Below are 12,908 nucleotides of genomic sequence, written 5' to 3'. Positions count from 1 at the left end.
TGCATAAGATTCCAGTCCCATCCTCTGCCTGACTCTTCAAGTTCTCAGTACAATGGGGATGTGGAATAAATGCTACCATTGTAATATCATTCTACGCATAGTTAATGAAGTTTAATTTTGGGGTTTCTGATCATGATGAGGGAGTTTAAAGTTAAGAAATGGAATACTTTCCATGTGGGCATGTACTGTCAGCATCAGACACTTACCTGATCAGGTATGTAGTGGTAGTAACCTGTCCTCTTTGCTTTGCCTTGAAAATGCGTATCAATTCTAACTTACAAAAGCACCAGAGATAGTGATGTAATCCCATTTGCCTGTGCCCCATTACGAGATAGCCAATTAAGCGGCCCACCCAGAACTAGTTTGAAACTGTTCAAGCTCATTTTGCATTGGTTCCTTATGGCAGGACACCACAAGAGATTTCATCGCCGGTTTGGGTTGGATTTGAACTCCAGTCAGAGATGAAAAACGAGTACCTAACCCAGATTTTATTTTGTGATTTTGTTGATTGCAGAGCAGATGTTGAATTATACGAATTCAAATAAATCAATCTGTTTTATTCTAAATTTAAATCTGATTTAGGACCTTAAATCCCAATATTAAGTTTTGAATCAATTGCTGGGGATTGGTGAGAGGATTGCTTTTCCACTCCTGGTGCAGGTTTACATTACATAACATTCTGTATGGCTGCTTTAATTCCAGTAGACATTTTAATACATCTACATGTTCTGTCTAATCTGTTTTGTGATCTCTGTGCTGACCTCCTCCAGATTGGTGTTTGTGTGTGTATACAGTACTCAATTGTAATGCTAGAATTTGTCACTTATGCATAATTCTGGACAGTATTCCGTTTAATTCATGTTGAATATTTAAAGGGAAACTGGATTGTTGCATAAAAGGTTCCACAATCTGAAATTATTTGCTCTAAGAAGTTTGATCTACACTTTATTTTCATTGTCTATGTCTATGCATCTGTGTGTGCCCTTCATACTGCTTACTGGATAAAGTGTCTTATCCATGGGCTGGCTTAGTTTCATCAACGGGATTTATGTACCTTTGTGAAGATAAAAAGGCAGGACAGAATTCCATGTGTTGAGGTACTTGAGCTGTATTGAGTTTCTGCTCATTCAGGTACTGCAGAAATGGAAAGCCCCATGTTATCAACACTAACTATCAAAGCAGATCATCAATGACATGAGAGTAATGACAAAATCAAAGCCAGATGGAATGTCTCATCACTCAGTATTACTTCTAACTGCCAGCCTACCTATTTCTCAAACTTGCTATTCACCTGCTTCTGGCCTGTTGTACATTACCCCATCCCTTTAACCCACAATACGTAATTTCAGGAATTAGGAAAAAACCTAAAAGCCCAAATGACACCAATAACAGACAGGAAACGCAAAGCTTTTTACATGTGAAATATGTGAAAAAGCATTGACAATTGCTTTTAAAGTCATGCACTGAGATACCTTTCGTATTTAAGAAAGAGAATAATAACATTCCCATAATCTTTAAAAACAAAGGATTATTTACCTATTGTTCATTTTCAAAAGATCCCTTGAGTAATTGAACTCCTGTTCAATATCCAGTCCATGTTCACAAAGGTATGTTAAAGGTACTATGTATATTGTGGGTTACTTTAGTTTGCCTTTCACATGGCAAATAGTCAATCTGCTGCTTGTTCTCTGCTAATGCCACTTGTGAACTAACAAATTTTGATAATGTTTTGGAGATAATTTTGTCATTTCTCCAAAATATGTTGATCCTTACTGTGCTAAATGATGCACTAAATAAAGCTAATTGCACATAAAGTGCTGCTCATGGAATTTAAAGGTTGTGTATGTACAGTGGTGTATTTAGAACTGTACAAAATGAATAGTGTCAAATGATCATTTTTAAGTTGTATACTGAATGGAAACACAGCTGTTATTATTCACAGAAGCTGAAGATTTCCAATGGAGAGAGCTGAGATGGAGTCAGTGATTTAGTTGATGGAAGGGGGAATTTAGTTTGTAAAGCAAGACTTAGAATGTTTTGAGGGATGAAAGGCCAATAAATTACCAAGTTATTGGGATAGATGGGAGATGGTGGCCCGTGACAAAAGCCTGATTTATTAGGATCTTGTGTCTGTCTTCCTGTATCACTGGAGATTTGCACAATGCACTACTAGTTCCAGTGAAACAATGTTTCCATTTTGTCACTACGGTAGGGTCTGAAATCAATGTTCTACACTGATTGGGAACGGATATCAAATTGATCGTATTCTGTGCTGATTATGCTAAGACTGTAAAGATAATTTTTTAAGGATTTGCAAAAGTAATATGGTTCTGGGCAATTTTTTTGAGAGGTTGCATTGGATCAATTCTAATTGTTGGAAAATTTTGGGAGTACACTCAAAGAAGACATATGTACATGCACACCTGATACAACAGAGGAAACATGAGCTGCATTACACTGATTCCCAACTGTAGCCTTTGTATTGGGAAAGATGGACTGATCAGAGGATCCAGGGAGGAACTGTTCAGATTTGCGCTTTTTTCTTCCGATGGGATGAGAGCCTCCTCTATCTCTAGATGGCTGATCCGCTTTCTACGTGAGCGAATACCAATCCAGCTTGGGCATGATGTCCAACTATCTTTCACACTCTGGTTTAATTTTGGTTGACCATGCCGTATCCCTTCTAAGCCCAGTATTTAATTTGAGATGTGATGCCCTTATTAAATATCAGGCCGTAACCTCTGCCACATTTTGCTTCTGTTCTTTCTCACAAGTTTTGGGGTTCTTCTCATTTTGCATGATTTTTTGATGGTAGATGTTTTCTCAGTTCTGCCTTTTTCAATTTCTTGATACTCCTTTCATTTTTTTGACTTATTCCATCACCACACTCTTTTACACCAGGAACCCTAGTGTCATTGAATCTCTTTGCCTTCCTCATCCAGAGATTCCTCTTTGTTCTTTTTCCCATCCTTTTGCTTTCATTGCTTAAAAACCTGTAGCACCACAAACTTTTCTCAGTTCTGAAAGGTCAACACCCTAAAACACTTATTCTATTGCTATCTCCACATATGCTACCAGACCTCCAGTGTATTTCCACCATCTGCAGTGTTTTGCTTCTGTTTTATTGTTGTTTGAATATGAAATTTGCTTATTCTCCAAATAACCTATTCCATTGTGTTTTTATATCCCAGATTGTATTTGCAAAAGATGCCCATTATGCCTTAGAAGATATTTCACAGTCTGGATATGAAGTGGTGGGGTTGGACTGGACTATTCAGCCTAAAGTTGCACGGTACATTGAGCAGCATTTAACCATAATTTATCTGACAAACTGCTGTTAATTTAAGAGCATTCAAGTAATGATTTAAAATCAACTTATTGAACACAATACTATTTTGCAATTGCCTTCCCAATAGAGAAATGCAAGAATGAATGAATGTTCTACATACATTTGCTCCACGTGTTGCATAGTTTCTGACTGAGTATTACTTTTTTGTGACACACAATTATGCCTATAACTGCTCATGCTGCAGGAAGATGGAGCCTCCTAAGCCTGATGACCCAGTCACAGTGGAGCTGATCATTACCTATGCTCAAATCGGTACCTCTGTAGACAGAAATCAAAGCTGGGGCAAATGAGGGTGAAGGATTTGGATACTGGAAAGTAATGGTTACATTGGCAACAAAGGCAGGTTAAGCAAATCTGTGGATGCAGTAATGCAAAATGAATGGAAAGCCAAAGGTTAGGCATTTTGAACTTTGTGCAGCTGTAAATGACTGAGCTGAGAATTTTCCTACAGCCAGGTGCGTTGTGAAGCAGGAAGAGCAGATGATTCAATACGTTCCCCTCCTTTCTATTCATCACCACGTTTTCCACCCTGTTTCAAGTTTCCAACTTGGCCCATTTCTCTTTTTGTTAAAGCTAATATTGGAAGCTTCCAAGTCTCCCTTTCCTCCCCCTTCCAATGCTCAGCTCACCCACCGATTTGTTTGCCCTTCATTTGTTTATTAAAGAGAGAAGGAGGAGTCACCAATGAACCAACTTCATACACTTCATGGTCCAAATTGTCATTATTAGAGGCCTAGAGTGCAGGCACCATCCTAAATTCTATGCAAAACTGGGTCAGGAACTATGTCTGAAGAGGAACTGAAAAATGTGGAAGAAAAATAATTAAACTGGATAAAAATAGAGAATAAAGTGGCTTTGTTGAAATAGCTTTGTTGTTGAAGCATAGTAAATATTTTAATTACTCCATTCAACAGGAATACTAAAGACTAGTGAACATCAAGGGGTCTTTTGAGTGATAGGCCCTATATATATTGCAGGGAAAAAAACTTGGATTACAACAGAATGGGTCTTTCTGCTTTTGTAAGATAAGTGCTTTGTGTTCAGAAAATAACAATGATGAGATAAGACATCTGTGTAGTAAATACAGAAATATTTATTCAACATGTTAACCCATTCTGGACTTGAATTTTGAGAACAAGTATCAGCCAGCCACAATAACCATTAGCATGGGAGTTAAAACATACATGTTCATTTATCAATTGTTGTTCAATTCTGACTATAACACTTTCCCCTCATTGTAAAATTGAAACCATGTAGACTATTTAAAAGAATACCCAATGAGTAATATTTTGTAATGTATTTCTGTATGAGAAAAATGAAATGACCAAAATGTTAGTACAAGTTGAAATGTGAAACACTCATTCAGGTCATTTAATTACTACCTGGAATTATTAGAATGTATGAAATATATTGTTGTATGCCTGTTTCAAAACTACATCATGTAGTTCATGATCATTGACCATATATTAATCCTTTCCCATGGTGTTGTGACGGGCCCATCTCCCTTAGCATGTGAAGTAGTACTCTGCAGGATGTCTGACAGTCCTAGTGGCAGCAATTAGCAGTAGAATCAAAAAGCAGCTTGTACTTTGTAACAGCTTTAAAGTTGACATCTTGAAACATTTCACAGGAAAAGCTGATATAGAGTGGGAGAAGAGTTAGTGATGATGTGGAATTTGATGACTGAAGTTGTGTTTGGAGTCAGCAGCCAGAAGGTTAGAGTGGAGTTGGGTGGAATATGGGAGATCCGGATGGTGGATATGCAATCTATGTGGAATCCGAAATAAAAGTGCAGAGATCAAAACTTGCATAAAAAATTCAAAGTGAAGCACTTCTGGCAGTGCATCAACATTACATAGTAGTGGTTCGTCTTGTCTGTGTGATCTAATTGCATGAAAATAGACAAGTTTTCAATGTTAAATATGTAAATTGTGATTTGATTTTTTTGGCCCGCACTTCAAATAGCAATTCATTGGCTTTGAAGCCTTTTGGAATGTCCAATACATAAAAGAAACAATGAAAATGCAAGTCAGTCTGGCTTGTACCCCTTAACTGGAGCCTTCAAAGGGCATCTCCTTACTGAGCTATTGAATTTCTGTTTCTGAACAAATAATTCTTGTGGACGGTCTGTGAAAAACTAACTGAAAGCCACCTTGTAATGAATTTATTTTTTGCATAGAAGGAACTGGCTTGAATCTTCTCCAACCTCTCTTGCTTGTACTTTTGCAATGAAAGGACATTTCACTGTTATTATGGGCTGGATTTAAACCCAAGCTGCATTTTGCAGTTTTCCAACTATAACACGAGGCCCCTCCTGCAAATTATTGGTTGTTACAATGAAATATCGCTCTCCGGAGAAAGCAATGATTTCCGGATGAGCAAGTAGTAAGGATTGGTACATTGCATCAAGCTGTGCTGTTTGAGCATTGTGCATGATTCGCTTCACTTTTTTGACTTGATTAGTTCTCTGCCCTTCTTGCTTGCCTTTTGAAGATCACATTTTGTCTGAGATGGCAGATCCCAGGTGTACAATTAGTCAGTGAGGCACAAGTGTAAATATGTGTCACTGTTTGGTTACTTAATGGCCTCTCAACATTCATGGGAGCCATTACCAAGCGAATTGAGAAATAGTGTAAATAAACACAACTGCTGCCAAATGCACTATTGTCAAGGTGTGGCTTCCAGAGAACTGAACCTGTCAAACAACCATCTTATACAGCTGTTAATGCCATTGACCCTGCAGTCATTGTCTTTGTTTCAAGGGCAGGTTCAGGTGGGTAGATCATAGCTGGGAAGGAGAGGTGAATGTTAAACATTACTACAGGCTTCATTTCTAAGTACAAAATCAACAGCTTGTACCTGTTGTTCTTTGAGCTTCCAGAGCACCATATGATTTTTTTTAAAAGTAAATTTAATCTTTAACTGTAAACGTTTGTAAGAAGAAATCGGAACTTAATCACTGTTTACATAATGTAGCCATTCTGCCAAAATCTGAAATGATAGTAAATCTCACTTAAAGATTAAATTGTGTTTCTGAAAGTCACAACTTTAACTGAACCAGTTTTAAGCAAATCACATTTTCCCATCAAAACCAGTGTAAAAGCTACAGTTAGGTCCTGTAGGACTTTTTCTCATCTGAAAAAGAATTATGAAAAAAAATTATAAACCTAGAAGTTGAAATACTTTATATTGCTAAATTCCTACTACAAAGCTCAAATGTGAAAGTAATATAGTAACTTGCTACTTGGTGTATGATCACTGCCAGTGTTGCTCATTACTGATCCTATGTCCTGGACACCCCTCATTTTGGGGAGGTAATAGCTTAATGGTATTATCACTGGACTATCAAGCCAGACACCCTGTAATATTTTGGCGACCCAGGTTCAAATCCCACAACAGATGTTCGAATTTGAATGGAATAAATATCTGAAATTAAGAGTCTTTTGTCGATTGTTGGAAAAACCTATCTGATTCACTTATGTCCTTCAGGGAAGGAAACTGCCATCCTTACCTGGTCTGGTCTGTGTTTCTAGACACATAACAATGTGGTTGATTCTTAACTACCCTCTGGGTAGTTAGAGATGGATAATAAGTGCTGGCCTAGCCAGTGATGCCCACATCACGTAAGTTATCCTTTTTTAAAAACATCCTGCTTCCTGCAAACCATTTCCCTCATTGATTCTCTGAACTGTAGCCTCTGTCATTCCATAAACAACCCTCCTGTCTGTCTGACTTATGATTTCTCCAATTTCCCAACCCTCCCGGTTGCTGATCCTTCCTTTTGCTGGTTCCTTCTCCTGTGACTCTGGTAATGAAAAGCAAGTGCAGAAGGCAAGTTCTCTTCAAGTGAGTTTGTGATCAGCTTCAGTCCTTTTTTGACCAGTTACTCAACAATGGACTTAAATATATTTGGGATATTAAGGTGGAAAATGGAGAGCTGGAGAGTCAGGATTGGGAGATTCAAGGAGAGGGTGGGTTGGCAAGAGATGGGTGGAATATTGGAGGAATGACCAGAAAAGGGATGGGTCAGGAAGCAGAAGAGACCTTTCTAAAATATGCCACTTTAGTTTAATTTGGAGATATGTGATGGACAGACATGGATCAAGAGGGGAAGTGGGCAGCAAAGATTGGATGGATGCATGTGATGGATGTTTAAGAATTGGAAACCGAGCAGGAAGTTAGATATAGAGGCCGAGAGGGGTGGAGATTGTGTTTGTAGAGGGATTCCTAGGTAAGAATGAAACTTTTAAATTTGAGGAGATTGCTGGCATATGATAGCTGACAGCTAGACCATTACAGGGTCATTGTAGGATAGCAGAATGGAGTCTTCTTTAAGCCCCGCTGTATTGATGGTGGAAGGTGCAAAGCTGGTCAAGAGATATTCAACATGGAATGTCCATCTTGCCATCTTGGAAAAATAGTGCTAAACTCCATACTGCTGAGCCATTTCAGGCCTAAACTAGTAAAGGTAAGGAAGGCAATAATTTAGTGGTAACCTGGATCTTTGGACTAAGTTCACTGTTCTAGGGTCATGGATTACAATCCCACCATGGCAGATGGTGAATTTTGAATTCTATTTTTAAAATGACCTGGAATTAAAAGGCTAGTTGAATGGTGAACATGTAACTTTGTCCAAAAAAAAAGCACATTTGGTTCACAAATGCCCCTGAGAGAAATCTGCTCTGGCCTACATGTAACTCCAGATTCATAGCAATGTAGTTGATTTGGAACTGCCCTCTGAAATGGCTTATAGAGCCAATCAGTTCAAGGGCAGCTAGGGATGGACAACAAATACAGCCTTGCCAGCAGTGCCTATGTCCCATACGAGAGTCTTATTTGAAAAAATTATATCATTTTATAGGCAGAATGCCAAAGCAAGAGCTGATTGTAGGAAAACAAAGACCGAATTCAGAGCATAAGTAGTTAAAAAGTCTTCCAGAAAGTTTTTTTCATAGTAACCAATAAGCCGCATGGTTTATTTTGAGGAAACAGTTTTCTTTGACTTCCTGACGTGATATTTGTATGTGGGTGAGGTGCTAATCTTGCTTACCACACACAGCCCATGCCAATTTCAGAACTGAGCTGTAAACTGAATTGGTAATGCTGAACAAAATCAGCAGTAAAAGACCTCTGAATAACTATATGTATCACATCAGTCTTTTATTATGCAATGTTCTTTTGTAGGCCACGTCACCACAATTGGGAAGAAATACATTGACAAATTGAAGGTACTATCAGCTGTCACATGCCACATTACAGTCTCTTTACCTGTGCCAACACTTCAGAATCATATGATCCCTACAGCGTGGAAACAGGCCATTTGGCCCCTTGAGTCCACGCCAATCCTCTGAAGAGCATCCCACCCCCATCTTTATAACCCTGCATTTCCCATGGCTAATCCACTGAGGCTGCATATCCTTGTGCCACTGGGCAATTTAGCATAACCGATCCACCTAAGCTATCCATCTTTGGACTGTGGGAGGAAACAGAGCACCCAGCAAACCCGGGGAGAGCTCCACCCAGACTGTTATGTGAGGTTGGTGCTGAGAGGCAGCAGTGCTAACCACTTACCACCATGTCTATAAAGCAGCTCAAAATTTTAAAGTCAGTGAGGGAAATAAATCTGGACTTTAACAATAGCTCATATCAGTAATGGTGGTGGTTTTACAAGCACTGAATTGTTGCCAATTCACACACCTTTGGTGAAAGAAATCTGTCTTTAACTGATTCGGGATATGTGTAACTTCAAATCCACAGCAATGTGGTCAACACGCACGGTGGCACAGTGGTTAGCACTGTTGCCTCACAGCACCAGGGACCTGGGTTCAATTCCCGCCTCAGGCGACTGACTGTGTGGAGTGTGTACGTTCTCCCCGTGTCTGCGTGGGTTTCCTCCGGGTGCTCCGGTTTCCTCCCACAGTCCAAAGATGTGCGGGTCAGGTGAATTGACCATGCTAAATTACCCATAGTGTTGGGTAAGGGGTATGGGTGGGTTGCGCTTCGGCGGGTCGGTGTGGACCTGTTGGGCCGAAGGGCCTGTTTTCCACACTGTAAGTAATCTAATCTAATCTAATCTAAACACGTAACTGCTTTCTGAAAAGACCAAGCAAGCCACTGAGACTTCAACAAGCAACTATGGAGGTGCAATAAATCTTACCATTGGTAGCAATTCTTACATCCCATGAATAAACGTTTAACTTATTGTATCCCCTTTATCCAAAAGGACACATCTCATGAAAATCATTAGTGTAGATTGAACTTTCTAAAGTGGTATCATTATGAATGATGCTGAAAATGTGTTGCTGGAAAAGCGCAGCAGGTCAGGCAGCATCCAAGGAACAGGAGATTCGACGTTTCGGGCATAAGCCCTTCAGGAATCCCGGCACCTTCCCCTGCAACCGCAAGAAATGCAAAACTTGCGCCCACACCTCCTCCCTTACTTCTCTCCAAAGCCCCAAGGGATCCTTCCATATCCGCCACAAATTCACCTGCACCTCCACACACACCATCTATTGCATCCGCTGCACCCAATGTGGCCTCCTCTATATTGGGGAGACAGGCCGCCTACTTGTGGAACGTTTCAGAGAACACCTCTGGGACACCCGGACCAACCAACCCAACCACCCCGTGGCTGAACACTTTAACTTCCCCTCCCACTCCACCAAGGACATGCAGGTCCTTGGACTCCTCCATCGCCAGACCATAACAGCACAACGGTTGGAGGAAGAGCGCCTCATCTTCCGCCTAGGAACCCTCCAACCACAAAGGATGAACTCAGATTTCTCCCGTTTCCCCACTTCCCCTCCCCCCACCTTGTCTCAGTCAAATCCCTCGAACTCAGCACCGCCTTCCTAACCTGCAATCTTCTTCCTGACCTCTCCGCCCCCACCCCATTCCGGCCTATCACCCTCACCTTGACCTCCTTCCACCTATCGTATCTCCATCGCCCTTCTCCCAAGTCCCTTTTCCCTACCTTTTATCTTAGCCTGCCTGGCACACTCTCCTCATTCCTGAAGAAGGGCTTATGCCCGAAACGTCGAATCTCCTGTTCCTTGGATGCTGCCTGACCTGCGCTTTTCCAGCAACACAGTTTCAGCTCTGATCTCCAGCATCTGCAGTCCTCACTTTCTCCTCATTATGAATGATGTGTGTCTTTGAAACTGGTTTTCCCACCACCAAGTTTTTAATCTGAAGGAGAAATGGATGGAAATTTGCTAATGTTTGGACTTGTTCCTTCTCCTGCAGTGAAAGAACAGGAAAGAAAGTAACCCTTCAAGGTAACATGGATCCTTGCGCACTGTATGCATCTAAGGTAAGAAGCAGTAGGAGCAGAAGAAGTCATTTAAGTCATAATTGAAGATGAATTTTGAACATAATGGTGTTGCCTTATATTTAAACAGGATAAAATAAGCGAAATAGTGAAGAAGATGATTGAAGAGTTTGGTACACAGTGCTACATTGCAAATCTGGGGCATGGCATGTATCCTGATATGAATCCTGAACATGTGGCTACATTTGTGGATGCTGTCCATACATACTCACGACAGATATGCAAGAACAAATAGTATATAGTACTGACAGTACTATGCTATAGAAAGGATTCAACTGCTTGGAACAATGTTGAATTGGAAGAGTTGCACTGATAATCAATAGAAGAATATGTTTTATATGAAATAAAGATTTTATTTCAACTGAACCTGTGTCATAGTGGGCTGGGGAAAGACAGCAGAGTTCCCTGGGCATGAACACCACTTTGGTAGAGAAGCAGCCAGCTTGATGTATCTTTATAGGTGACACTTTTTTAAATCATCCTGTTCAGAGATGTTTTTGCACACCTCTTAAGTAGGTGGGACTTCAACACAGGCCTCCTGGCTTAGAAGGAGGAACACTACCATTGTGTCACAACAACCCTAAAGGAAGTAATTGCAAGTCAGCCTGGTATTTGTAGAGAGATTTTCTAATCAACCAGTTCATGCAATGTTATTACCTGTCTCTGGAATGGGTGGGATCTCAAGCCAACAACCTTTCTCCATGAAATGCATCTCCCTCAGCACTCTGCTCTTTCTCACAGACTGGAATAGAACACTTTAATGGGTGTTGACATGCTGAACTGAAATACTGGCATATTGTGACTCTTGATTTATTTATTGTATACTCTGAACCTTTCCATCATACATACCATAAAGTTCTTTTGTCCACAGCGATTAATGCTGTTCTGCAAATAACTAGAACTGGCAGGGCTGAATCTAATCCTTTGAATCACACTTTTGTAGGTTTGAGGCAAGTGGACTTCTACTATCATCACTGTCCACCTCTGAATGTGCAGACAGATGGAATGTTAGAACAGATAGAATTAATTAAGCCTAGAGTTTACTTATGTACTAAATCAGAAGACTACCCTTTAACCTGTGGTATTGAAACTTTCATTTTGTTTCTGTTAAGATACTTTATTCCTAACTCTTCTCTAATGGGATCCTCATTATCTCAACTGATGTTTTCACAGGCTTTACCCAAGTGAACCCTTCAGCAATGGATTTGGAATCAGGAACATACATATTCTGTGTGCAAATATCCACATTGCTGAAGTCAGGGATGAATAAGAGAGCAGAATTGGAAGAATGCAATATTCTTAGAGGATTGTACAGTAATTAGGTTCGGTCATGGTGGAATTTGAAAACCAGGGAGAGAATTTTAAATTTGGGACATTGGTAGACCAGAAGCTAGTAGATCGGCTAGTATAGGGCTGATGGGTAAATAGTACTTGCAAGTTAGGAGACATGCAACAAAGTTTGTGTGGAATAGGGGAGGCCAACAAAGGGAACATTGGAATAATTGAGGCTGGATGTAATAAAAGCTTGGATGAGAGCTTTGGCAGCAGCTGCAGTAAGGAAGGTGGAATAGGTGGTCGAGGTGATGGGGTCAGAAATAGAGATTACTCTAAAATAAGACAATGAGGCTGACAACCTGGTGCATTTTCAGAAGATTTGTAAAACTTTTGAACTCCTCATCTATCCTGTGGCTTACTAATAGGCTGTAACACTTCCTATTTAATCTACTTGTAATTAAGTCTAAGGGTCAACATTGGGCTGCTTTTTATGAGGTGTATGTTAAGGGATTTATGGAAGCTTCAACAATAATGAGCAATAACTGTAAATCTGTTATTGCATCACCAGGAAGGGAAAGCGGCTTCTGTCAACTGTCCAGGGAAAGTGACCTGGATGTATCGGAATTATATTTATAAACTGGCAGACCTGATGTGAAATCTAGGAATTCCATTTGGCTTTCCTATGCTTGAGTCATTACTGGGGGAAGAAAGGAATACCTGAGGCTAGGACTGGATATTGCATGCCCTTGTGAGTGTGAGTTTGGTTGAGGGGGATGGCATATCATTTGGTGAAGTGGGTAACCCATCACCACCTACCCACACCTGAGCTCACCCCCAGAACAGAAGCGGGGCAGGTACCACAATTGGCAGCTTGTCTACTAAATATAAATAAATATTTAAGGGTTATGGATATAGGTTTGCTCACTGAGATGGAAGGTTCATTTTTCATGAAAA

General features: G+C 40.2%; 1 protein-coding gene across 1 annotated transcript in view; it reads left to right on the top strand.

Moving 5' to 3' along the window:
* urod (uroporphyrinogen decarboxylase) overlaps positions 1-11,045 on the top strand; it is a 46,755-nt gene extending 35,710 nt beyond the window's left edge. Inside the window, exons 8-10 of the mRNA XM_060830520.1 lie at positions 3,192-3,292; positions 10,595-10,661; positions 10,750-11,045. Coding sequence (XP_060686503.1) covers positions 3,192-3,292; positions 10,595-10,661; positions 10,750-10,914 — 333 coding nt within the window. The 3' untranslated portion in view covers positions 10,915-11,045. The remainder of the gene's footprint in view (positions 1-3,191; positions 3,293-10,594; positions 10,662-10,749) is intronic.
* The last annotated feature ends 1,863 nt before the right edge of the window (positions 11,046-12,908 follow it).

This window comes from Hemiscyllium ocellatum, chromosome 9 (assembly GCF_020745735.1).
Source record: "Hemiscyllium ocellatum isolate sHemOce1 chromosome 9, sHemOce1.pat.X.cur, whole genome shotgun sequence".
NCBI lineage: Eukaryota > Metazoa > Chordata > Chondrichthyes > Orectolobiformes > Hemiscylliidae > Hemiscyllium > Hemiscyllium ocellatum.
This window is presented reverse-complemented; position numbering and strand designations above follow the sequence as displayed.